Below are 27,672 nucleotides of genomic sequence, written 5' to 3'. Positions count from 1 at the left end.
GATTTGACAAATAAGACTAGGATTGGCTTGTTTGACCTTTCTGACCTTTGGCACTCTTGGCAGGCTCCAGAGGAGCCACAGTGTGTCCCCTGTGACTCAATCTCACCAGTTCCCACACCACCATGGTGAGTGCCTCTGTCAGTGCTTTTCTTGCCTCAGGTCTCTTTTGCTGAGGATAGACAGGCAGTTAGTAAAAGGACCAGTGATAGTCCTGGGAGAGGTGAGGATAGCTGCCACCAGCTAGAAGGGACAGAAGCTGGCCATTCAAAACCCTGTTGACAGCGCAGAACCACTGTTCCACACTGTCGCTCCTCCTCTGGACTCCCCACCACCTCCAGATTCTCATTTCCACAGAACTCCGAGTGTCCAGCTCAACGTCAACCCAATGCCACCTCCTCAGAGAAGCCCGCCCAAAGCCTACAGCCTGAGTCATCTCTCATGTGGCCATTTAAATGGTGACTGTCATTGTATATATATCCCACTGCCTATTTCCTCTGCTACATTTGAACCAGCACATCACAGGCTAAGTACCTGCCGAATAGACCAAGGGGAGGCATAAAGAAAGAACGGAGGTCACGTTCAAACCTGCCGTCAGTTCATGGGTCAAGTGTTCACTGAGCACTGGCAGTGTGCTGGAACCTCGTCCAGACTTCTGAGTTACATCAGGGAGCCAGAGAACGGCTTCTGTTGTTTCTACTGTATAGGGTGAGGAGGGGAATAAACACCACAGCATCCCAGAGCTCAGGAAGTGGTCACAGGGGAGACGGTGCAGGAAGGGAAGTTGAAGGTCAGATTTACAGAAGTCCTGACCATGAATCTGGGGTTTCATTCTGAAAGGCCAAGAGTCATCGTATCCAGTATTGACCAACATTCTTTATTTGAGTGCATTTTTGATCAGCAGTATCAGGAATCATGAGTCCTGGGGTCCCAAGGCCGTGGTCTTCTCTGTACATGCCCTTCCTTGTCCCCTGAGGGATGCTACCTCAGCCTCAGGGGACGCTGAAGCTGATTCAGTCTTACTTTGTCACCTCCAGCTCAGGGCCCCCTCCACCCCTGCTCTGGGAAAACACTCTGACTTACTTGTGCTGTATCATAAAGTGTCCATCCCCAGGATGTCCACCCTCTGGAGGAAGTGATGGCTCCACCCCCAGGTGTCAGCAGAGTCCCGAGCCACCCACTGTCCCCACCCACATTGTGCTGTTCACAGAATGCTAGAGACTTTTACTGGTAATAAGGACAGCAACTGTCTGCTTCCCAGCTTCAGCCTCTGGGGGAAGGCTTTTCTGGGAGGGGTGTGGGTGTTGGGGGGTGTGTCTCCATCTGCACAATGTTACAGTGTCACACTGTTACAATGTTTCAGCATAGTTCTGGCCTAAGACACTTTGTCCTGGTTTTCTCCGAGGTCTCCACTGACCTTCAGATTTTTCTCTCACCCCTCAAGACCTTGACCTTTGCAAATAAGACTTACTAATCACATGGGGTGGGAGTAGGGAGGACAAACCCAGTTGTCAGGATACAAACAGCTCTGCAGCCACAGAGCCCCTCCCAAGGACCTAGCAGGGCTGACCCAGAGCTAGGGCCTAAGAAAATCAAATGAAAAGAAGAGAACCGCAAGCATCTTGGGTGGATACGTAAGCTGGGGTTTCTCAAACCCCCATGGTGTGCTGCCTGGGGGGCTGAGGAAGCAGCCGAGAGACTCCAGGAAGATCCGTGTCCTCCCTCGCCTCAGGCAATGGGAGCCAACCTCTAGCTGCCCGGACCATCCAAAAGGGAGATGGTTAAACAGAAAGGGCAGAATCCAGCCTGCTGTCAACAGCTGTAACACCTGGCCTGGAGCTTTGCAGTCACAAAGCCCCTCCAGTCTCTGAAGTGGTGACATCTCCAGAGACCTAAAGCCAATGGCACCCATGAGCATCGGAAACCCTCGTCCCCAGGTGTGCAAAACAAATGCCATTTCAGCTTTGCTCCTCACGGCTGAAGTGGACTTTCCTGCACCCTGGCCACAGACCAGCTCGGGGAGAAAAGCCTGTTCCGCAGGCAGCGGGCACAGGAGATAGCTGGCTTTGAGATGCATGAGAAAGGAAGAGAAGGTGCTGCAGACAGTGGGCCCGTGGCCCCAGTGAACTGGAGGTCATCCTTGCTTGCTGCCTCCTATCAGATTACAGGAAAGAATTGCTCGATCAGCTTGTAGGATCCTAGCAACAAGTGACAGCAACAGCCCTCTGGGGAAGGCCCAGCCGGAAAAAGAAGTCCCCAGCAGAGCTCAGAGGGTTTGAACTGTGTTGTTGGTCAAGGCAGGTGGCAGTGCGGTGACGTTGGCAGTGTGGGTGTTGGCCCAGTCTGGGAAGGTGCCCAGCTGGAAGATGGTCTGCGCCCAGGTGTTCATGGCCAGGCTGAGCAGCAGGACACCCATGAGGTTCATCAGGAGGCCGGTCCGCACCTGCAGTGGAGACCGAGCAAACTGAGCAATACAGGCCCTCAGAGCACATGGAAGATGCTGGCTCAGCCAACAGCTGGCAGTGCACAGCTGGGCATATTAGAGCCAGCCACAAGTATAAGCCACAGATGCTTCCCAGGACCTGGGCTAGTCTCCAGGCCCGGTGACATTTCCTCCATTAAGGGTCTCTAGGTGTCACACACCTGGCTACAGAGTGGCCATGGGTTATGCCAATTAACCACAAGGCCACTTCAACAAAGTTATCAATTTCCTCTCAAGTCAGAGAAAGGCAAGCCTTGTCCAATAGTCTTAGTACTCAGCACACACATGTAGACACAGGTACAAATACATGTTCACATGTGTACACAGGCACAAGTGTGTACAAGTACACACACACTGGAGGGCCAGTTAAGGGAAGTGTTTTCATTTTGAGACAGGGACTCTTAGCCTCGGCTGGCCTCAGACTCAGCATGTAGCTGAGGATGGCCTTGAATTCCTGGTCTTCTTGCCTCCGCCTTCCAAGAGCTGGGATGACAGCTAACCGGCCTATCTGATCTCTCTACTAACATATTTTGAAAGTGCCTCGACTTACGACTTTCTCCGTTCTGTTACTATGAAACTTTGAGAAGTTGTTAGCACACTAAAACACAGTGGCATTTGTAGCCCCTGGAATCTGTGTTTCTGGGTCGAATTATATTTGACTCCAGAATAAACCATCTCTTCGCCGCATTGATGTGACAGCTGTTTTTGCTTTTGAAAGCTTGCAAGTTCAAGGCCAGCCAGGGTCACAAAAATGAAACATCTCAATTGTTCTGCGCCTCCTTTCTGAAAGCCCAGACCCCTGCATCTAATAACCCCATTCCTGTCTGATCCCACCCAGCCCCAGCAGCCCCTGATCCTGTACATCTGGTGATATGGACACTACTTCAGACATTTGCATGGGCTGTGCTCTCTGCCTGGAGAGCCCCACTCCATCCCCCAACTCCACAGGGCCATGGCTCCTTGCAAATCTGGTGAATCATTTTCGAGGAGGGCAGTCTGCACCACGCCGTCATTCTGTTTCGATCTCCGGCATCTTGTATCTTTTTTTTTTCCACTTAGCAATTCTGAAATTCACACTATTTTTAATGTGTGAGGAATAGTCTTCCAGTTTGACTCCAGCCACAGAAAGTACCTACCCTCCCAGGAAGCAGACTGCTGCGTCTCCTGCAGTGCTGCCCCCCAGTGGCCGGATCACAGATTACACTAGGCAAACCCGACTAAGGAAAGAGCCCAGGAGGGAGTGCTTTCCTCAGCTTCTTCCTCACTCTCGCTCTGTCCCCCCCTTTATGTCTTTGGGGTCTTATGTCTGCTTCAGTAGACTGTCCTCAGCTGTGTGAGCATAGGATGCATGGGGTAATGGTGGCTTTGGACAGAGGAAGAGGAAGGAGAGAAAAAGAAGGAGACAGAGAAGGAAGAGGCAGAAGAGGAGAAGGAAGAGGAAGAGAAGGAAGAACTGGAGCATAAACCAGTGGTTCTCAACCTGTGGGTCGTGACCCCTTTGGGGGGTTGAATGACCCTTTCACAGGAGTTGCCTAAGACCACCAGGAAATATGGATATTTTACATTACAATTCATAACAATAACAAAATTACAGTTATGAAGTAGCAGTGAGAATAAGCTTATGATTGGGTGGGGGTGGGGTCACCGCAGCATGAGGAACTGTATTAAAAAGTTGAAACATTAGGGAGGCTGAGAACCACTGGTATAGAGGAAGAGAAAAATAGAGGAAGAAGGGGAGGGAGGAAGGGAGGGGAGAGGAAGGAGGGGGAGGGGAGGAGGAAAGAAAGGAGGGGAGGATGACAACTCTCAGTGGGGAGATTCACATGGGGCATGGAACAGACTGGCAATGCTGGCTGTATCTGGCCGTCACCCACCCCTCCTCTTGCCAGGCCACTGCTGGGAAGGCCCACACTCACCATGTCTTTGACCAGCAAGTGTCCAGTGGAGAAGGCAATAGAGTTGGGGGGTGTTGAGACTGGCAGCATGAAGGCATAGGAGCAGCCGACCGTGCCTGGGATCATCAGGTACAAGGGGTGCACGTGCAGTCGGATGGCCTGGGCAGAAGGAGTCCCAGTGAGAAATTGAGACCATTGGAAAGAGAGTGTCAGTGATACAGAGATTGTCACAGTTACAGAACTGTAGAGGCATATGAGAAGACGGACAGAGACAGAAATGTAGAAAGACACACAACACACATGACATGCAGTTTTAGGGAAATGGAAGAATTTAAGGTCAGTGATGACAGTGCCACACTGCCTTTGACCAGGGAACAGGCAAAGAAACTTATTTAGAACCCTCCTTACAATATGCGTGATCTTGTGGTCCCAGCTCCTCCAGAGTAACAGATCCAGAGGTCTCAGTGGGACCCAAGACACTGTATCTCTCTTCTGTTCCCAGGAGCCCAGGCTGGAGCTGGTCCAGGGCCATAGGCCGAGAACAATGGCTCACATAGCCAAGCTGGCCCTTCCCTCATCTATGGCATCTTAGAAGCTGCCACATGGCACCTTTGGTCAGGGCCTGGCTGGAGCTGAGAGAGCAAGCACTGTCCTAAGGTGGAGAGTTCAGTGGGACTTGGTCTCAGATGCTACCTACCCTCTAGACTGACCACATCTCTGAAAATCCCTTAGAGGGAATTTCTGCAACCGGAAATGTGAGTATTTCCTCCATAGGCTCTACCGTCATCCTCAGTCTGTAAATATTTTGATTTTGATGAGAAGCCACATTGCAATGGTCTTTCCTGGCATCTTTTCTAGGAACAGCCAGTTACAGCCTCACAGGCTTTGAGCTCCTTCCCTCCTCCATACCGTCTCTGAGCATCCCTGTCTCCATCTGTTACCAGGTGCCCTACACTTCAGAACAGGCTCTGATTAATCCAATCGCACTCGGCAAGGGCTCAAGGACTCCAGGATGCCCATACTGAGGGCAATTTGCTTGCATCCGGCACACTTTCCAGTGTTCATGTTCTTCCACCTAGGAACTCCAGGTTGAAGCTTGTCTTGATGTTAGCAGCTTGTGCACTAAAGGGGAGGATCAGCTGCTGGTGATAGCTTTCTAGAAATGTCTGCCTGTCCATTAGGACAGACCTTAAACACTAACCATGTGGGGCTTTCTGGAAATGTCTGTGAGACCATTAGGACAGTGTGTAAACACTATCCATTGACAACAGAATCTGTTTCAGGGGTTGGAAAAAAGACCACAGTCTGTGGCTGATACAGTGTCACCTCAATTAAAAATAGAAACATAATAAAGAGATAAGGAGGTAAAGCCAAGCCCCCCTCCAAAGGTGGCAACACTGCTTCATCTTATCAGTTTTGGGTTCTATGAGGTCCTATGGCTTGCTTTTCTCTAATCTGTTTAACTATAAAACAGAAATCCCCAGTTTCCTAATACCTACCCCCCCCCCCGTTTTTCTCTCCCCCCCCTTCCCCCCCACCCCCTCATCCCCGCTTTGAGGCAGCATTTCTCTATGTGGCCCTAGCTATCCTATCTTTGCTTACTGTGTAGACCAGGCTGGCCCTTGAACTCACAGAGATCTGCCTGCTTTTGCCTCCAGAGTGCTGGGATTAAAGTTACGTACCACGAGATCAAGCTGACTTTTTAGCCCTAGAATGAAGTCTATCTGCTGGCAGCATGTGCCCTTAGCTAGTGCCCTTAGCTCGCACTGGCTGGATCTCAGCCAAGCGTCGGTCTCCTTGCATGCCGGCTCACTTTCTCCTGCTTTTTCTTCCTGCCTAGCTTCCTCGGGACTTTTTTTTCCTTTCTGAATCCATCATAGTTCACAAGGCTGTCTTGCATCTTTCTGTGCCCCAGGAATGGCTGGGGTGAGTAGGAACTTGCAGGTGGGAGTTTCGCTGGATCTTGCTTGCCTAGCAAAAGAGGGTTCTGCATAAATCACCCTGAACTACCACTCCCCAACCCTAGCCCATCTGAGACTGCCCAGCGCCTTTTATAGCAGAGGGTCTCAACAGGTTGAGATTTGTCCTCCCAGGAGACTCTTGGCAATGTCTGGTGACATCTTGGATTGCCACTGTTACAGGGTGGTGCTGGCTTCTAGTGGGTGAAAGGTGGAGAATGCTCTGACACCCCACAATTTGCAGGGGAACTCTTTCTTGCAGGACATTTTTAGACTAAAACAGGAGGCAACAGGGCTGGGCTATGGCTAGGCCTTCTCCTGTGCTGGTCTGGTGACTCACGGATTTCCATGGAACCCAAATCCTTTCTCTTCCTGAGAAACACAGGATGTCCTCTTGAGTTAACTCTCCCACAAAGGATCTACCCCACTTCTTAGGTATTCCTTTAAGAAAGAAGCCCCTGTCTTCTGTGAACTGGCTCTGTGGTTCAAACTCTCTTGTGCATTCTGGAAGCAAGCAGGGCAGCTGGAGCCTCAGGGAAGCTCTATAGCACGGGACTCTGAGTTGGGAGTTAGGCCACGAGGATCCTCACCAGCTCTGCCAGGACGGGCAGGAAGATGATGATGGTGGCTGTGTTGCTGGCGAACTCTGTGAAGAAGGCAATGACCACGGTGATGAGCAGCACAGCCAGCAGTGGGGAGACATGCTCCAGGGGGTGCAGCTGCCCACCGATCCACGCTGACAGCCCCGACTCCTGTGAGCAGACAGACATACCTTCGGTCTCAGTCTATCCAGTACTGCCCTTTACAGGCAGCCTCTGGTGCATGCTCTGTCACCACATGTTCTACAGGCCATGGCCCAGGGGACCCCATGATCTATTTAGTTAGAAAACAGAGTCTCTGTTTCCATTTGGGTCTAGCACCCAAAGCTCTAGCTTGAGGGAGAGTGGGAACCAGATGGGCCCTTATGGCTAAGTCACCACTCATATAGTCCATAAAAAAATGAAGTATTGTTACCACATGATGACACATTACTATGTATAGAATATATTACAGCCCATATACTATTTGTAATATAAAACATACATAACGGTTAGTTTAAATTATCAACTTGACACATTTTAGAACCACCTGGGAAGAGAGGGATTTCCTAGATCAGACTGGCCTGTGGGCAAGTGTGTAAGGTATTGTTTTGATTGTGTCAATTGATGTGGGAAAGCACAGCCCACTATGGGCAGAGCCATTCCTTAGGCTTGGGTCCTGGACTCTATAAGAGTAGGGAGCCCAAGCTGAGCACAAGTATGCACTCACTCATTGTTTCTTTCTGATTATGGGCAGAATGTGACCCACCCCCTTAGGTTCCTGCTTTGACTTCCCTACTATGACGGACGTTAACCTGGAGTGGTGAATAGAAATAAATCCATTATCACTTAAGTTGCTTTTTTTTTAAATCACATCAACAGAAAAGAAAACAGACAGCACATGCCTGATATAGCAAATGTGACACAATAGACTTATGAGCAGCCCTAAAGACATTTTTTCACAATGATAAGTAATCAATATTGTAGCCACAAGAAGCCAATATTAACATGGTATCATTTAGGGGCTAAACCAAGGCAGAGGTGGATGACCCAAATGCTGAGAATCAAACCATCACGAATGAGAGGTGCTTGAGGCCTGCTCGTTCACAGTGTGTGGAACATTCACTGCTCATTCTGAAGTTATATTTCTTATTAATGTATTTATTTACCTTTGCAAGGCTGGATACTAAACCCAGAACTTTATACATGTCAGGCAAGTGCTCTGAAACTGAGCTCTACCTGCAGTCCACACTTTCTTTGTTACCGTGGTTCTAAGTTGCCCAGGCTAGCCCTGACCTCACTCTGTAGCCCAGGTTAGCCTTCAACTTTTGACATTCCTACCTCACTCTCCTGAGTAGCTGGGATTGCATGCCTGAGTCATCATATCTGTCTTTAGAAGATTTCTTGATAGATTTGGGGCACAGAAGTTATTGTCCAGACAGAACAACACATTTGCTTCTCTGATTTACCTGAGATGTTACTTCCAGGGCCAGAGTAATAAGACTTAAGAAGCTGGGTGTGATGGCTCACACCTTTATTCTGGCATTTGGAAAGTAGAAAACAGAATGATTAAGAATTCAAGGTCAGCCTTGGCTACATACCAGGTTCCAAGCCAGTCAGGGATATAAGAGTCTCTATCTTAACAAATCAAAATCAAAGAACCAAAAATCAAAACAAAAACAAATGACAGTTTAGACATATGTCACCCTAGGAGAGTCCTTGTAGCGTTAAGGCATTTATACAACCTGCAGAGAGAGAGAGAGGCCGGAGCAGCCTGTCTTGCTACAGGGAGCATAGGACATCTGGTGCTCCCTCAAGCCATGGTCTGGCACATTGTGCACTGCTGAGAAAGCCTGTTAATGACCAGGCAAGTGTCCAGTCAAGAGCTTCCTGTGGCCTGGCCTCCGAGTGAGAGGACCCTTGCCAACTATTGCCTTGACTTGGGCTTCCAAATGGAAGGCATCTTCTTCTCTGCTCCCTACGGTTCTGTTGGGGACACTAAAGGGATTTTTTTCAGCCCTTTTCAATTCCCCCCCAGGAACCATGGGCTTGGTTTCCTTAGAAACACAGCCCCCAAATTCCCTGGGAGGCCGGAGACCAGCAGCAGCCAGAACTAAGGGACTGTGCTTAGCTGGATTAAGTGTGTTTCCCAGGTAACCCTTCACCTTCCCTGTGACTCAGTTTCCTTATCTTTAGACCAGAGGTTATAAGGGAGAAAGCAGCTGATCTAAAATACTCAGCACAGTGTTTGGGCACCACGAGTGTTACATGGCCAGCGGTCACTCGAGGTCACCCGATGCGTGTGGGGAGAAGTCAGAGCTGACTGACCCAGTGGCTGTCAGACTGTGTTCCCGAAAGACTCCAGAGGTGACCAGCAGACCCAAGGTCACTATGCAGAAGGGGACGGAGGGAGACTGAGCTATCAGGGTGATGTTTTCCTCCCCTCCCTTTTCTTCAGCTAGACCCTTTTCCCGTGCGCTCATCTTTGCATAGTGTGGCTCTCATAGTGAGCATAGTGTGGCCATGTTTCTTAAGGACGGTTCAAGTCCAGTGCTCAAAATCTCAAATCTCTGAGGGATTAGGAGACGGACAGGCAGACAGACAGGAAGAAGGGCTGCAAGTGGATACCAAGGGTGACAAGCCTCCCATTTCTTCCTCACCCTCCTGACCTGAGACAAAAGCCCCACAGGTTAAGACAAAGCTCTGGTAGCTTTTCCACTTGACAGTAGTCTCCCACCCCCACTCCCATGGCTGATGGACCAGGCCAACAAGTACTAGGCCAGACCAGGACATGCTTACCCCAAAGTGGTGCCTGTTAGCCTCTCTGTTTTTGTCCAAACTGACCAACCCTGAGTGGTGGGGAGGGATGTGCCTTAAAGACCCTTAAAACCCTAACCCTCATGGAGAGAGTGCATTTTAGCTTTCCAAGTCCCTACTATGCTCTTGCTCTGTGGAGTCTCTCTCTCTCTCTCTCTCTCTCTCTCTCTCTCTCTCTCTCTCTCTCTCTCCTTCTCTGTCTCTCTGTCTCTCCCTCAGTCTCCTTCTGTCTCTCTGTCTGTCTCTGTCTGTTTCTGTCTCTGTCTCTCTCTCTTGGTGTATGTGTGTATGTGTGTACATGATTGTTCCTCACCCCTAAAAAACCCTTCTTTTCCCAGCTAACTCTGCTGCTGTAAGCTGTGTTTGAGATTTTCCCTGCTGCTACTTTTCCAGTTCAATTTCTCCCCCTGCCTTTTAATTCTTTGAGTGGCAGAGAAAACGAACCTAATCAAGGCCGCAAGAATGTAACACTGGGGGCCTGGGAAATCTCTCTAAAACACAGCAGACTCAGCACAGTAAACTAATTCTTAGAAGAAACAAAGCAAGCTTGAGTAAAGAGATGGCTGCTCTGTGTGTGTGTGTGTGTGTGTGTGTGTGTGTTTTGGGGGGGGGGAGCATTTAACCATTGCAGCACATAAGAGCTCTGTGACCTTAGATAAGTGACCTAACATCTCTGTTCTTCCACTTCTTTAAGGACTCTGAGGATTAATGGGTGTCTGTAAAAATAGCATGGGAAAGGATTTGTTGTTTTTTAAGTAATCTAATAAGCAATAGAGTGTTTTCCTCCATGCTGGGCGTTTCCCCACATACTTTGCTAATATTAATTTAATTTCTATGACCATACATGAAGTATGGTGTGATCTTTCCCATTTTATGGTTGAAGAAACCGAGGCACAAGGAGCTTATTCTGTCTAGTTTTATGTCAACTTGACACAAGCTAGAATTATCTGAAAGGAGGGAACCTCAACTGAGAAAATGCTTCCAAGCTGTAAGGCATTTTCTTAATTAGTGGTGGCTCAGGAGGACTTACCCCATTGTGGGTGGGCCACCCCTGGGCTGGTGGTCCTGGGTTCTATAAGAAAGCAGGCTGAGTAAGCCATACGGAGCAAGGCAGTAAGCAGCACCCCTCCATGGCCTCTGCACCAGCTCCTGTCTCCAGGTTCCTACCCTGTTTGAGTGATGGGGTATTTCCTGGAAGTATACATTGAAATAATCCCATCCCCCCCACTTGCTCTGGTCACGGTATCTCATCACAGCACTAGTAACCCTGACTAGAATAGAGTCAACAGATGTGCTCTGAGCTTGGGCTCTGAATCTTAGCCGTTCTGGTAGGCACGCACCACCATTAACAGGTCACACAGAAAAACCGATTGTGATTTCCAGCAGAGATTGGAGCATACCTCTGTCTGCCTCCAGGACTCACTGCCTCTGACTTAACCTCCTGGAGCCTGGTAGATTTGTATGTAAGATGTGATTTACATGCATGAGGTACCAGTGCAAGAGCAGACACTAGACAGCTTCGAGGTTCTATGTGCTCATGGCAATAGCAGGGACCCACTCTCTTCCAGAAACTTCTCTGGGGGCCTTAGCATGTTCACACTAGGCCGTGGCTCAACCCAGATCTTCTGGGCACTGGGTTGGGTCATCTTCATAGTCAACTCGATTGGACTTGAAATCGCTGTGGAAGCACACCTCCAGGTGTGTCCATGAGGATGTTTCCAGAAAGATTTCACTGAGAAGACCAGCCCCATAGGCTGGGATCCTGACTGCATAGAAGGACAGCGAGCCAAATACCTTCAGCCCTCTGCTTCCTGACTGTGGATACAATGTAACCAGCCGCCACATGTTCCTGCCAGCCTGCCTTCCTTGCCATCATGGACTGTATCCTCAAACCAGGAGACAGAACAGAGTAAATCAACCCACCCTTCCTTCTTTCCTTCCTTCCTTCCTTTCTTTCTTCCTTCCTTCCTTCCTTCCTTCCTTCCTTCCTTCCTTCCTTCCTTCCTTCCTTCCTTCCTTCCTTCCGTTTTCTACATCGGGGAGTTTGTCCCAGTAAATGTGACAATGGCTAAAGCAAGGGCCGCACTAAGTATCAGGCCACTCCTGGGTGCCCGGAACAGTGGTGGGAAGGATGGGTGGCTTCATACTTTCCTGATGGAGAGGGCCCCAGGCGGAAAGCAGAGTAATTCGGGAGTCACTGGGTACCAAGAGGGGGAGGGGCAGGGAGTCGGGCTTTAAGGGACACGGCTTCAGTCTCTGAGGAGTCAAGACCTGAAGATCAAGGACTCAGATCACAGTGAAAGGTCATTAGAGAACGTTCTGGAGTGGAAAGGAGTCTGCCTAGCTGATGAAGAGAAGGGGCCATTGAGCTGCAGTGAGAAGGGAAGGGAGCTGCGTACACTGGCAGGGAGGGAGGCAGGGGCCGGATGTGCATGGCTCCATGTAGAGGCCCAGGGAAGCCTTCAGCCCAGCGCTGAAGGGTGTTTAGTGCACGCTCTGCAGCAGGTGGCCTGAGGAAGCCACAGGTCCAGACCCACCAATCCTCCTGCCAGGGATCCTCAATCCTTGGGCAGCCTGATGCAGCCTGGTGAAGGGACAGGTCCCAGAAGCCAAGAGGTGTCACAAGCTTCCTGGTGGCTCCTGGACCAGATTATGCCGGCGAATGCTGCCGAGGGGCAGAGCTGGGGTGAGGGGCAGCTGGTAGACAATGGCTCCACTGAGTGCAAACCCTGGCTGGCTGCCCAGCACTGGCCTCCCAGCATGTATTATGGCCCCGCATCCCATCCCCAGAGGCAGTGCCTCTCCACCAATCCTCTGGGGTACAGGGTCTCTGGCAGCTCCTGCTACAGGCCTAGGCTGTGCCAGTCACTAGCAAAACGCACCTCAGCCGCTGACTCGTGTAGGCCCGAGCCTCTCCACTTCCCTTCACTGGCCCTTTCTCTAACGTCTAATCCAAACAGCAAACCACATCGGGCTGTGCCCTAAGTTCTCTCTCACCCTATAACATTATTGTGACGCATGCAGGTGGCTGCCTCGTCATTCTCATTTTACAGATGAGGAAATTGAGATCCAGAAGATTTAGCAACTTGACCAAGGTCACACGTAAGAAAATTTGTGATACTAATAGAGACAGTCTGGTCCCATTGCATGGCCTGACCCTCCAAACCTGGACAACATGCTGTGTCCTCTAGTAAGCCTTCCCAGGTACACCATGTGAGAAGGTTCAGCCTTCCCTATTTCAGAGACCTCCTTAGCCTGAGGTGGAGCTGATTCTCAAGTGCTAGGCCTGGAATCTCTTGGTGCTGCCCTCCCCTGGCTAAGCAAACTGTTAGCAATTGGTTCCTCTATCTTTGAAATAGGGATGGCTGCTGAGGACACATCTCAGATGCATGATGGCCTGGGTTTGATTCCCTAGTACTGCATAAAAGAGCCATGGTGGCAGATGCCTGTAATCCCAGAATTTGGGAGGTGGGAGCTGGAGGTGGGAGGACCAGGAGTTCAAGGTCATCCTTGGCTATGTAGCAAGTTTGATGCCAGACTACATGAGACCCTGTCTCAGTGGACTGGAGTGGAATGGGATGGGAGAAACTGGAGCAGACTGGGATAGGATGAGATGCGCTGGGCAGGGCTAGAATAGCCACTGTGAGTCAGGGGTTTTCTGAAGGCAATGAGTCACTGCCTGGAAAGCCCCTCAGCCTGGCATCCGAGCTCTGTAGGGCATGTATGAGGTTTCTAGACCTTAGAACCAAGTCCAGCTTGGGTCACTGCACCTATGCAGAGCTTCTGGAGCTTAATTTATCCACTGCCTCACTTTTCCTATCTGTAAAATGGGGATAGAAATATTACTTCCATCCTAGGGCCAGGGGTCAAGATTAAATGAGATGATGCCTCAGTTGCATTGTTGGTATCAGGGCTGGTTGACCCTGACCTCACCAGTGAACAAGTCTGACGTCGAAAGTAGGCAAGCTTGAAACTGTTCCTAGGAGCTTCCTACCTGGGCAGTGCCTACCCTGGTCCCAGCCTGCCTCTGAGCTCAGTCTCAGTAAATGCCAAACCAGAACCCGAGCCACATTGTTGTAAGGAGCCACATTGTTATACATTGTTATTGTCTTCCTACCTTAGGAGAATGAGTTTCTATTTCCTAAACTTAATGTGCCCAGGAAAACATGTTTTTAACCTGTTCTGACCTTGTGACCCCATGATGTATGACCGCCCTTTGCCTTGCTGAGCTCATGAACCCATGGTCACCCTTTGCCTTACAAAAATCCATTTTCAAGGTATCTTGCTCAGAACCCACGACCACCTACATCATGAGATATGATCACCATTCCCCGTAAGACAGATCCCCACAAAGCCAGCGAGGAAAGGGCTGCTCACTGAAATCTTGACTTGAGGTGAGACTACCAGCTGACCAGTCCCAGGCTCAAGTCTAAAAGAAAGCTAGCTTCAACCAGACAGCTGTGGAACTGGTCTTTCTCCTCACAGATTTGGGTTTAGCAGAAATCGCTGAGAACGGCCCTCAATATCTAACACTCATGTCACTGGGGTCAAGGCCACAGACTTTGGGGGGGGTCAGCCTGCCTGGGTTTGAAGCCCACCTCCATAGCTGTGTGACCTTAGTCAACTCAGTTTCCTTCTCTGTGTCCTGGCTTTCTTGCACTGAATGGGGTAACAGCAGCATCTGCTTCAGAGGTTTGTGAGGAGGTCTCCCTAGGGTCCTTCAGAAGTGGGGTGACTCATGTGCTCTGGATCACCCCAAGACTAGTGCTAGCGTTGGAGTGTGTCTATTGTGGGACCCCAGGACCTCGTCCTCCTTTCTACACCACCAGGCACTGAAGGCAGACCCACAGGCTGGAATTAAGGGTTGTCCTAACCTGAGGAGCAGGGCCTGGCTCTCTCCTAGCTTGCTCCCTGGAGCTGAAGTAGGAGAGGTGGCCATGACTTCCAGGCCCATAGCTCCAGGCCTACTCAGCAGCAGCCCCCAAACGCCACTTCTCCTGGGTCCACAATCTCCACAGAATCTGGGGCCTGCAACACCCAGGCCTCCTGGGCTGCAGGACTCCCCCTTCCTTCCCACAGCCCCAATTCCTCCTAAGCCCACAGCCTCCGTCCTTTCCGTCTCTTGTCACAGGGGCCCCTCCTCCCTGGCGAAGCCTGGTTCCCCGGGCCTCAGCAGCTGCCCTTTCACCTCACCAGAGCCTCCACTCTCTCCATGCTCAGCAGCCCCTTCCTTCCTCCCTGCACATCCCCCTGCTCCTCCCTGGCCACAGTCCTCCCTCAGCTGGTGCACTGCCCCCGAGTCACCCCAGTTCTCACCTCACAGCCTTTGGCCATGGCAAAGCCGCCTCCTAGGAGGAGGATGATATTCCAGGGCACTGTCTCCTGGGCCTTCTTCCAGCTCAGCAGGGGCTCCGGCTCTGAGTTGGGAGCTAGGTAGAGGAAAGGACCCAGTTGGCTTCGACTTTGGAGCTGCTTGGCTGGGGATGCCAGGCCTGTAACCTCATCTCTGTGGGGACTTTCGGGGACCCCAGGAAGCTACATCTACTTCTAACATCTGCTTTGGGGATTTAGGGAGAACCCCAGCCTCATTCTAATCAGAATGGAAATAATTTTCGAGGCTCCTGTAGTTAAGAAGATTCTGGACCCCAGGCTCTCCATATGCCTTGTTTAAATGTCTCACCAGCCTTCCTGGCTAAGGGCTATTTTTTTCTCATTTACAAGATAAAAGGCTTTTCTCTGTGTCTGAATGTGGGGACTGTGGACCTGGGACAAGTGGTTTTGGCACTTTGGCTTTGAATACCCATTCTCCACGGAGAGAGTGGGTCTCTGTACAGCTTTCTGTGTCCCAGACTGCAGTCCAGGAGGCCTGGGTGCTTCAGGCTCTGGGTCTGTAGGGATCAAAGACCCAGGAGAAGTGGTGGACTTGGCCTTTCGGTTAGAATGCCCATACCCCAAAAACAAAGGGCTAAAAGAGGAAGGAAACAGAAAAATAGACACCAGGGTTCTTAAGCTCACTGCATTGTGGGGTGGCTGCTATTTCCTGGAAAGTGGCACTGAACAACAATACAGCAGTGGGGTAGACGGGCAGCAAGCAGCTAGCCCTGGGGTTGGAGGGAGATGGGAAAGGCTCTGCAGGCCAGACCTGTGGTTGACAGTAAACTGCAGTTTGTCAACAAAAGCAGGGGACTGCCAGACTTGGGGCACCAAGTTAGCACACCCCATAAGTGGATGCCTTGGCCTCTGTAAGAAGGACTCAGGAGTGTGAGGAGATCACACCAAGCCTGGGCTTTTTGTCTGACAAATATACCCCAACAAGTCCACCATGTGCTCAATGCTCTTCCTGACGTCATGAACACAGAAGTGTACGGAGACCAGCTCTCCCTGGAGAGGAGACATTCCCCAGGGAAGACACGTAATAGATCAAGACACCTCAGTGTTGGGAAATATCATGTGTTGTAAGGAACAACCAAATAAGTAATAGAACAGAGAGAGACGGTGTATTCGGGGAGGGCTTCTCCGGGGAGGTGGCATTTGGGAAGAGCTCTGAATGATGCAGCTGAGTAAGCTAGGCAGACATCTGGAGGAAGAGCTGGTTGGGCAGGGAAGAAATTAGAGTTATTTTTGCCATCATCCTTACCATCATCATCCTGACCACCACCATCATCACCATCATTGCCCTCACCAGCATCAGCATCACCATCATCTTAAGTATCACCATCATCACCATCCACTTATCAACCACAGCACAGTGCTCAGCTACCGAGGCCCTAGTCTAACACTGACGATTAAATACATCAGTGTCACTCAGACCCATGAAGAGGAGGCAGTCTGTATGAACAGGATACCAACACGGCCTGGATTCTATAGCTTACCTCTTTTTAACTAGGTCTGTGATCTTTATCAGGTGAGCTTTTTCCATGGAAACCCAGTGGCCCCTCGCCAAGGCCCCATGGTTCCTACTTCATGGAGAGACACTACAACACGTTGCCTCGGTCACTTCTGTGCAAGCTACCTGACAGTCCAAGGATGGCCAAGCATGGAGTCCCTGTCCCTGCCCACGCTCTCATGCCAGAGACTCCATCCTGACCCTGCTCTGCAGAGGGGACATGGCGACTCTCTGGACCTGACTGGTCACACTAAAGGATTCCACGCTACTGTTAAGGCCCCCTGTGTTGGCTTCGCAATTTGAATTATTGGGCGATATCTAAAACTAGGGGAAATTTCATGTGGAAATTGAGATTCTTTGCTTCTCTGGAAAAAAATTAGAAAATTTTAATGAAAACTAGTTCTGGTTTTCTGCAACGAAAAAGAACGACATCTTCGGAATTTCCAGGTGCAAGTGTGAACAGACTCAACGTGCCCAGGGACGGAGGCCTTACCATCATGGTTATTCTGTGAGGATTAGTCTTTTTGTCAGCTTGACTGGTGTCACCATGGCAACACACCTTTGGTGTGTCTATGAGGGTGTTTCTAGAGAAGTTTAACCGAAGAGGGAATACCCACCTTGAATGTGGGCGGGGCAGCAGCCGCCCATGGGGCAGGGTTTGAGATTAAATATAAAAGAGAAGGGGCGTTGAGCTCTGTCTTCACTTCTCTCAGCTTCCTGACTGCTGATGTGATGTCGCGGTCCGGATCCTGCTGCCATGCCTTCTCCACCATGATGGATTGTTTCCCCTCTAAGTGGGACAAAGCAATCTACTTCCGTTCATCCTGCTGCTGTGATAAAGCGTCCCAACAGAGAGTATCTGAGGGGCATTTGCTCAGATCATGATTCCAGGTCACAGTCTGCCTTGTCGGGGAATGGTGACAGCAGGAACTCAAGTAGTCAGACACTCAGAGACAAGAGCCGAGAGAGGACGAGCACACACAAGCTCGCTCGCTGCTTAGTCCCATTTCTCTGTTCCTTACACTCCACGGCCAGAACCCAGCAATGGCTCTGAACACTTTTAAACCGGTTCATCCAAAACCAGTGAACATAATGAAGTCAATCCAATTCCCCACAGACAAGCCCACAACCACCCGCAACCAGACAGTTCTTCACTGGAACTATCTTTTGATTGCAGATGACGAAAGCAGCAGGTCTTGTCCAGTGTGTTTCTGCGCAGGTATTTAATCACAATTCCGAGATAAGTGATGAACTCACCCTCTGCTGCTGAGCCTTATGGGATGGAAACTGTCCTTTGTTGCGAACATGTGACAGGGCAGCGGACTAGGAAGCCATGTGCCCTGTGAGCTACACTTTCCTGCTACCGCTCAGTTGAACCCAAATGCCCTCTCTAGAGGCAGTAGAATTTGCAAGTCCTATCTATCGAATGACGAGCTCCAGAACCAGGGCATCCACAGGATCCTGGCTGTGTAAGTGCGGAGCCAGGCCCAGGGAAACTGGGGGGCCTTAGTAGAGACCCCAAGGGGAGGGAGACTCTGAGAGAGGAGACACTAATGGAACACATCATGGCTTTTAGAAAAGCCCATGGGATGTCTTTAGGTGGTTTGCCTTCCCTGTGTCTATTCAATTTAAGCTCAAGTTTGTCTGTCTGGGTCTTCAGGCATCTGAGGTATAACTCCTACCTTGAGCAGGAATTTTCTATAAAATATCGAAAAGTAAATACTTTGGCTTTGTGGGCCAAGAGATCAAATTGAGGTGATTGTCTTTACACTCATATAACTAAAAACACACAGCTTCCAAGATCCACTGAGAAAACGTGGAGCTTTTTTTTTTTTGCTTTGGTTTGTTTTTGTTTTTAGACAAGGTTTCTCAGTGTAGCCCTGGCTTTCCTGGAACTCACTCTGTAGACCAGACTGGCCTTGAACTCACAAAGATCCATCTGCCTCTACCCACCAAGTGCTGGGATTAAAGCATGGGCCTCTCCACTGAAGCCTTTTTAAAGAACCTTGGGAGCTGAAGTTCGCACACCGTTGTATACAGGGAAACCTTTTCCTCTTGGCTTTTTTCCAATCATTTGAAAGTATGACAAGCATCCTTAACTCATGAGGTGTGTGTGTATGTGTGTGTGTATGTGTATGAGTTGTGTCTGTGTGTGTGTGTGCGCACGCGTGTTGGGGGTGGAGGCACACAGATGAATCTTGTCCAGGGACTATAACTGTTAATACCTGTTCTAGCTGGTCACCTGGGGCAGTCCCCAGTCCTCAAACAGGGCAGCATACTGACCTTGTGGTTAGCAGCACTGAGACCTGGTTCCCAGGTCCCTGTCTAGTCCTTATCAAGCCCAAGACTCTAGCTGTGAGCATCTTACCTTTGAAGTCAAACCACCACTTGAGTGAGGGCTTCTGGGAAGGGAAGAAGAACAGGATGGTGACAATGGCCACACCGGTGACAGCATCCGAAACAAACCTGCAAGGAGTAGGCCACAACATGTGACTCTGACTCCGGACAGGCCATGGATTGGCAGACTTGCAAAAGCAGATCTGCAGACTGGGAGAAGTCTGCTGGGAGGAACACAGAGGGCTGTGGGACCACCATCCTGCTTTGTGTCCAAGTCAGATACGGCTACCAAGGGAGGCCCAAGCCCTTAGCCACCAAGCCCTAGGGAATTTTACTGCTTCCAAACAAAGTCCTGTTCTCCTAATCCTGACCTAGAATAGGGACTCTCCAAAGAGGGGAAGTTGAAAGGCAAAGGATGTTAGGGTCCTGAGAGCACATAGAAATCACCTACACTCGGACCCTGTAAGAGCCCTGTATGTGAGTGGAGCGTCTGCTTGGGGTTCTTCCTGGCACAGGTAGCTCACCACCAGAGGTAGCCATCCACACCTGCCAAGCTTAGGTCTGCCAGCCTCACAGCTCCTCCAAACCCAGCTTCCACATTTTGAGAACTCACACCATGTCTTTGTGGGACCTTGGTAGAAATGAGGCCATCAGGGTAGGCTTTAGGGGCATTTAGAAAGCAGAAATGACTTGCTTAAGACCAGATCATGGTCTGTGGAGGAGGTGGGCTCGAACCCTGGTTTTTCCAGCCCTGAGCTCAGGGAAGCCCAGTGACTTGCCAACTCTTGTAGCTCACACTGAACGAATGCTTGAAGTTGCCAAGAAGATGGAGGAGGGCTGGGCCAATCCCACACTATACGTGGGGCCACTTTTCTGCCACTTTCACGAGGGACAAACCTGGTAATGGCATTGGGAACATGTGACTACTGAGATAACCCTGGGCTAACCTCTTGGAGGGTAGTTAGTGGTGTGTTTTACACCCTTACATGTGACCCCTCCCTGACCCATGTTCCTGGCCTTGAGTTCTTTCCAGAACTATTCAGTCAGTGTCCCAGCCCATTGTTTTACAGAACAGTTCATTCACTTCTTCAGCGCACCCAGTCCAAGCTGCAGTCACTTGATTGTCTAGTACCTGCTCTTGTCTGTGTCCATGGCAACTGTCTCACGTTTAGCACGTGACGTATTCTCCATCAGTGAGTGACTGAAGCAACATAGGCACACTGAGTCACGTAGCTCATAAAGGGTGAACTGAGATTCTAACCCAGTTTCGTCTGAGTGCTTGTTACCTGAGAAACCAAGGGTTAGCATCCACCTAAGCTCTTCTGGGAGGGACTTCTGCCCATCTAGCTCCACACTAGCCACCCCAAGATCCTCCCACAGAGCCCTGCCCTGTGGGTCTGCAGAATCTCACCCAGGGGTGAAGAGGCTGGCCCAGCCAGGGATAAACTTCGGGTCCCGGGAGAAGAGGAGGATGGCAAATGTGCAGAACAAGATGAAGACGGCCTGTTCAGCAAACCTGTGGTGCAGAGACGCAGGCATCCTGATGACTTTGGGCTCAGACAGGTGCCCACCTGAGGGGTAGCCCTGACCTGCTTCAGAGGAAGCTGAGGGGGGGCAATTACTCTCAGGGAAGCCTAGAGAGAGGGTGCCCCAGGGTGAAAGTGATTCACATCTGCCCAGAGTCCCCAAAGGGTTCTATCATTGTTAAGGGAATTGTTCAAGATCTTACAGACAAACCAGACAGACAGACAGACAGACAGAGCAAAAGAAAGGCAGGAAAGCAAAGAGAAAGGGAAATAAAAATGGAGAGGGGCAGGCCAGGTGTTGCACTCAGGAGCCAGAGGCAGGCAGATCTCTGTGAGTTCAAGTCCAGCCTGAATTACATGATGAATTCCAGGACAGCCAGAGAGCTACACAATAGAAAGATCCTGTCTCAAAAAAAAAAAATGAGAGAGAGAGAGAGAGAGAGAGAGAGAGAGAGAGAGAGAGAGAGGCACAAAGAGACAGACAGAGACAGAGACAGAGCAGCAGAGACAGACAGAGAGAAACAGAGAGAGACAGAGAGAGACAGTGGCAGAGAGAAACAGAGAGACAGAGACAGACATAAACAGATACAGAAAGAGACAGACAGAGAGAGACAGAGACACACAGAGAGAAAGAGAGAGGGAGAGAGAGAGAGAGATAGATAGAGAGAGAGAGAGAGAGAGAAGCAATCATACAGACTGAAAAACATACACAGAAAGTGACAGATACTCCAAGAGGAGCATACACAGGGAGAGACATGGTCAGACACACAGAGGAGGGTACATAGAGATGGAAAGACAGACTCTCCAGTCTGGAGGAAGCAGCCAGCCATGTATGGAGTCCACAGACTGGGGAATGGAGTCTTAAGGCACACAGGGAAAAATGGTCAAAACAATCCTTGAATTTGGGCTTGCTGGGGCTGCCTTGACTTCATCACATGGGAACGTGCTTTAACCGGGCCCAGAGCTCTGGGAGGTCAGAGAAGGAGAAGGTATCTTAGGTGGAACAGGGAAAATGCCCAACACGGTCCACCCTGAGCCCAGCACCAGGACAATGCAGGAGCCACCTTCTGCCTTCTGTCACTGCCACACTCAGCCACTGGGCCTGAGGTGCACTTGAGACTCAGCCATGCTCGAGGTTACTCCCCTGAAGCCCAAGGGCCTGTTGCCTCGCTCGCACCCGGCACCCCTTGTACCTGATGGGCCCCAGGTTCTGGAACTCCTCTTGGATCACAGCCTTAGCCTTGTCCTCTGCATCAGCTCGGATCTTCGATTTCTTCTTCCTCCAGTCCCTGGGGTGGAAAGAGGGAGATTAGGAGTGGTAGCTGTGGGGGGTGGGGGTGGCCAGAGGGTGCTTTATGCTTTAAAATTAAAATTCCCTTTTTTTGTTAATTAATTTATTTATTTATATGCAGGAGCCTGAAAATGTTCTGGTATGTACCTGGAGGTCAGGGGACAAGCGGTAGAAGGCAATCGTCTCTTTACCTGCTGAGCCATCCTGATGATCAAAGGTAACTAACTTCTTACCTATTGTCCCTGTCCCCTGCCCATCCCAGCCACAGCAGGCCCATCCTGAAGATGCTGACTTCCTTAAACTTAGGTTCAGGTTGGCCTTTCAAAAGTGTAAAATGTCTCTGGCTATGTTCTTGGGGTTTAAATCTTTTCACAAGTCACACACACACACACACACACACACGGATGGATAATCAAAAAGTCAGTGGAACAAAATAGAAATAGGCTCCGTCTCAACTGAGAATTCAGTCTCTGGTGGGGGCAGCATCTCCGACCAACTACCATAGACAAGAGAGCTATTCAGTCACCGTGCTGGATGTGTAGGTCAGTGGGGTCAGAGTGACAGCCCAGAATTTATTTTTAATTGTGGAATTAGGGGATACTTCATGCTGCAAAGTATTTATTTTGCTTTTGTCTAAGTTCTTCCTACAGGATGGTTCCTGTTGTCAGCTTGAGAGGGTTTAGGACCGCCTCTGGCCATGCCTGTGAGAAACCGCCTTGATTGTGTTCACTGAGGTGAGGAGACCCATCTTAACGGTAGGCAGGGCAATTCCCTGTGCAGGGAATCCTGGACCATAGTGTTGAAAGTGAGCTGATGGGCACACATTCCTCTCTCGGCTCTTACTGACTGCGAATCCGATGTGACCTGCTGCTATGATTGTTTCCGGCCATGACCTTCCTGCCGTGTGCCTTTGGATTGTGAGCTGAAATCAGTTAACCCTGCTCATTATCCATTGCTCCAGTTCAACCATCACGTCCCTGGGATGGAGCTCCAGGCCCGCAGGTTAGGCTGGAGGCTCTGGTGCTGACCCTCACTTCGCCCTTGCTGGAAACTGCACTGTGCTCTGTTGCTTACTGAGTCCCCTTGACCCAGAGTGCAAACTCTCAACAGCCACGGTCAGCTCTGCCTTGCCAAGGGTTCAGACCTCAGCAGCTATGGCTGTTGGGCACACAAGGCTCAGAGGCCATGTGCTAAGTAAATATGGAGTCACAGGGATGAGCAGAAATGTCCTGCTGCCCCTCAGAAATCTGTCTCCATGCTTCTCTCTACATGTACCTCCTCCCTCGGGCCCCCAGGGTTCCAGTTACACAACAGAGGAGATGAGGGGATCCTGGTTCTGCCTCCTTCTCAGCATCTTGCCCATGTCCCTCACTGAGTGTCTCTCCCAGATGCAGGTGACTTCATCTACAGGTGTACAATGGATGGAAGTAAGAGATGGGAGGTCTGGGAAGGTGGCAGAGTCCAGAATTGCACAGAGAGAGACTGGGACCTGACCGTGTGGCCAAGTCTGGTTGTGCTTTCCCGGTTGAGCTGGCTCTGAGCCTGGCTTCTGCCATCAGGAGCTTGGAGGGTCCTTGAGACCAGGAGCATCCTGTGGACTCCTCTCTCTGTTCGATGTGTTCATGTCTCACCTCCAAAGTGGATCCCGTTGGTCCCACTACACTGAGGATCCAGTCAAGGTCCAGGAATGAGGGGAAGCCATTGGGTCAGACAATAACTGAGCCATGGCCACACACACACACACACACACACACACACCTAGCTCAGCTCCTGCTTTAATTACCCCTTAACTCTATTTCTGCACAGTACCTGGCTCACAGTTCATAGCATTTTCCTGTAAATAGCCTAACCGCTTTCATGAAAGAAATAGATCTCCAGGTGCTTGTGGTGCCACACACCATAATCCACAAATGGGGAAGGAGGAAGACTATCTAGTGAGACCGGCTTAAAAAGACAAGGGGAGGGGCTATATAGCTCAAGGACAGAGTGCTTGCCTGGTGCTTACAAGGCCTGATAGTAGGAACCATGAACAAAATAAACAGACAAGAATGAATGTAAACAGCAAACTTCTTATCACACTCGTAAATGGAAGATGAAGTCACTGTCATGAGGCTGGGAGACGGCTCAGTGGGGAAGTTCTCGCTTTGTCAGCACCAGAGTTTGATCCCTAGGACTGTATGACAAAGCTGGGCATAGTGCTGTGTGATTTTAATACCAACACTAAGGATGCAAAGACAAGCTAATCCCACAGTTCGCTGGCCAGTCAGTCTAGCCCATTTAATGAGTTCCAGGCCAGCGAGGGATCGTTTATATATAAATATATATATATATATATATATATATATATATATATATACACATATATAAACAGAAATGAAAAAGAAACCAAAAGGATCAACTGTGTCTGAAGAACGGCACCAGATGTCTTCCAGCCTCAATGTGAAAATGCATGTACCCCCAAACATAGGCAGGCATGCATGTGTGCACATGTGTGCTCATGCAAATACACTCATACATGCACACACACACACACACACACACACATACACACACACACACACAACCATCATTGTAAGCAGAAAGAAGCCATAAAGGTAAATAGGACATATGACTATGTCTTGGTTCAACATTGTCAACTGGTCCGAGCTATCCTAAAAACCAGAGTCGCTTTTTCTTTGTTCAAAGGGCAACAGGTCAGGCTTGGCAAGGAAGCCTGGGCTTTCCTGCCAGCCCTCTAGAAGGTTCCACATACCTCCAGCTCATTCCACCATAGAGAAATGAGATCCAGAGCCAGCCCACCAGTAGGAACAGCAGCATGAGAGGGAAGGCAAAGATGAACCAGGAGCCAAAATTCACCACATCACACTGTGGAAAGAAACTGGGGAACAGAGGAAAGGGAAGGCAGCCATCAGACAGGACCATCAGGGCCAAGGCAGGAGGCCTCCAGGGGGTCAGGGCAGAGAGAGACTCAAGAACCCTGGGAGCACAGGAAGGGAAGACTCCTCCTCCTTGAAGAAGGTACCTTTCCTTCTTGGGGGGAGGTGTGGGTTCTGACTCAGTGGAACAGGTGCTCTGTGCCCCCCCCCCATGGGCCAGACAGTGATGTGGGCAGGTTGTACCTTGGCAAACTCAAGGTCCATTGGTCAGCATTCATGAGACTGTGTGCCCAGCCTAGCTATGAACTTCACTTGGAAGTATGTGGGGTCACCACTCATGAGACCATGCCAGCCTAGCTCTGAGCCTCACTTGGAGTTACACTGTGTTTAAGAGCTAGCATCACCTTCAAATGTTTCTTGTGAATCTTCCCACATCTTGGGTGGGACCCGGAGGATTTTTAATCCTAACACTCAGGAGGCAGAGGCATGTGAATATCTGTGAGTTCAAGGCCAGCTTAGTCTATACAGTGAATTCTAGGCCAGCCAGAGGTACGTAGTGAGACACTGTCACAAACAGAAATGAAAAAGAAAGAAAGAAAGAAAGAAAGGAAGGAAGGAAGGAAGGAAGGAAGGAAGGACAACCACAACCAAAATAAAACAAAACAAAAATATGCTATTAGATTGGAAAGAAAAAATCTTATAAAATGATGCACATAAAATATGGACACAGGACAGCCAGCAGCCAGTTATAAATAAATAAACAAGGCAACACAGGCGTACCCACTGTCTGGCAAACTGATAGAAATATCAATAACCAGAGAGGGAGATCCCGAGAGGATTTCGTGTCTTTGGTGTTCTTTATCTGATTTCCTACAATAAAAATGTATGTGTCGGATTCAGGCAAGAGAAGGAGCAAGATAGTTCATCATGTATCAGTGCATTAGCAGATATGGAGCAAGTTGCATAAACTCCCAATATCAAAATAATACTAAAAGGAAAATAACCAAGATGCCCCAACCAATTAAATACAATGCCCTAGTTAGGATCATTTCCAGCCATCAGAAATGTATGTTTCCTAAAGGCTACAAAGGTGCACAAACATTATTTTGTGATTCTATCTATAATGATAAAAATCAGGCTATAAAAGTGGACAAACAGCATGGCAAAAATATTATTAAATAGAAAAATATATACATGTACACATACATATACACAGAAAGGACTAGAAGGAAGCCTGCTGTCAGAGAGACTCGAAGTGTTTAAGTTTATAATTTTTCTATATTTTCTAAGAGTTTATAGTGTGCATGATTCATTTTGTCACCAGTAATACCAGTAAAAGGTGTTTGTGAAAGAGAGGCTCACCATAGCCATTCCAGCCTCCCAGGTCCCTGAGCCTGAGAGACACTCCTGTCTCTGCCTCCCAGTGCTGGGATGACAGATGTACAGCATCACATCTGGAATTTACCTGCCAGCTGAGGATCTAACTCCGGTCCTCACGCTTGGGCAGAGAGCGTTTTACTGTGCTGGCGACGCCTAAGCACCCTTCAGTATCATGACTGCATGTGAGAAATAGTCAATGGCTTCCCAGCCACCACAGCCATCACCATCTGCCTCTCCCAGGTCTGGGCTCTGGTTGAGCACTGGGTGTAGCTGACGGGCAGCCTCAGTGTCCACGCTGAGTCACCAGAGTCTTTTTAGTGCTGTTTGACAAATATTTACATTTGTGTTTGTGCAAATCATACAAATAGACAGTATGGGGCGGGGGCAACAGAGAAACTCGAGGGACCCAGCCTCAAATCAGAGAGAATCCTTAAACAAGATTTACACACCAGGGCCTGGCCTATTGGAGGGAAGCAACTACCGTGTAGCCCTTCTCTGCTGTTCTCAGACCCGGGGCCAGCAGCCACCAGTCAGTGTCAGAGACCCTCCCTGCTGGCAGAACGTTCCTGCAGGAGCCTGCTCAGAGCTGGAAGCCTCCCCTGGGTTCATTCCTGCCTTCGGCCAAGTCCTCCAGCTGGGATCTAAGTTTTACATCCCGCTGTCCCGCTCTCTCAGGCTCTCAGTGCATCCCGCTGTCCCGCTCTCTCAGGCTCTCAGTGCATCCCGCTGTCCCGCTCTCTCGGGCTCTCAGTGCATCCCGCTGTCCCGCTCTCTCAGGCTCTCAGTGCATCCCGCTGTCCCGCTCTCTCAGGCTCTCAGTGCATCCCGCTGTCCCGCTCTCTCAGGCTCTCAGTGCCATACTTGTTGGGGCTCACATGCTATGCTTGTAACCCACTAGCCCCCTAGTCTTTTAAAAAATCGTTTGCTCGTTTGTTTTTGAGATGATATCTTGCTAGAGTCTAACTTGTAAGCTACCTGCCTCAGACTACAGAGGTATCCCCCACCTGCTCTCCCTGGTCTTGCTGTTCCCTGAGACATCCAAGGGCGGTCAGACCTCAGGGCCTCTGCTCCTTCTGAAGTGCTCCTTCAGCTTCTGAGCTCACAACCCCATTCTAGACCTCACACATCACCTCAGCAAACAGGTGTCCCTGACTGACCTAACCCCACAGGGCCCTGGTCTTGTCACCCCTGAACCCCCACCTGTTTTGTTTTCTTTCTGCCCCATGCATAGCATACAATCATCTGCTATTGTTTGCCTTACATTTTGAGATCAGGCCTCAAGTAGCCCAGGCTGGCCTCAAACTCTCTATGAGGATGACCTTGAATCTCCCATTCTCCCATCTCTAACTCCTGGTTAGGATGGAAGACGTGCCATACCACCCAGCCTTCATTTGCTCTTTGCTCATCGCCTGTCTTTTCCTCAGAACAGTGGTTCTTCAAAGATGGAGATTTGACGATTTGTTTTTGTGTCCTCGGAGCTGGGCCAAGAGAGTTACTTTTTCACCATCCTTGGCTAGGAAATAAGTAAAAGGAGGAGGAGAGGGATGGACCTTTGGCCCACAGGAAACATTGTGTTTAACTCTGTGTGTGTGGGCATGTGCATGCGTGTGTGTGTGTGTGTGTGTGTGTGTGTGTGTGTGTGTGTGTGT

General features: G+C 49.8%; 1 protein-coding gene across 1 annotated transcript in view; it reads right to left on the bottom strand.

Annotated features, from left to right (window-relative positions):
- Positions 1-853: 853 nt before the first annotated feature.
- Positions 854-27,672, bottom strand: part of Slc13a3 (solute carrier family 13 member 3) — a 65,961-nt gene continuing 39,142 nt past the window's right edge. The window contains exons 6-13 of the mRNA XM_028769608.1: positions 24,520-24,645; positions 21,670-21,765; positions 20,362-20,466; positions 18,982-19,079; positions 15,044-15,156; positions 6,923-7,084; positions 4,396-4,533; positions 854-2,440 (exon numbers count right to left, since the gene is read on the bottom strand). Coding sequence (XP_028625441.1) covers positions 2,264-2,440; positions 4,396-4,533; positions 6,923-7,084; positions 15,044-15,156; positions 18,982-19,079; positions 20,362-20,466; positions 21,670-21,765; positions 24,520-24,645 — 1,015 coding nt within the window. The 3' untranslated portion in view covers positions 854-2,263. The remainder of the gene's footprint in view (positions 2,441-4,395; positions 4,534-6,922; positions 7,085-15,043; positions 15,157-18,981; positions 19,080-20,361; positions 20,467-21,669; positions 21,766-24,519; positions 24,646-27,672) is intronic.

Source organism: Grammomys surdaster, unplaced genomic scaffold (genome assembly GCF_004785775.1).
Source record: "Grammomys surdaster isolate TR1022 unplaced genomic scaffold, NIH_TR_1.0 193, whole genome shotgun sequence".
Classification (NCBI taxonomy): Eukaryota; Metazoa; Chordata; class Mammalia; order Rodentia; family Muridae; genus Grammomys; species Grammomys surdaster.
The sequence above is the reverse complement of the archived record's forward strand: the minus strand, read 5'-3'. Positions and strand labels throughout refer to the sequence as shown.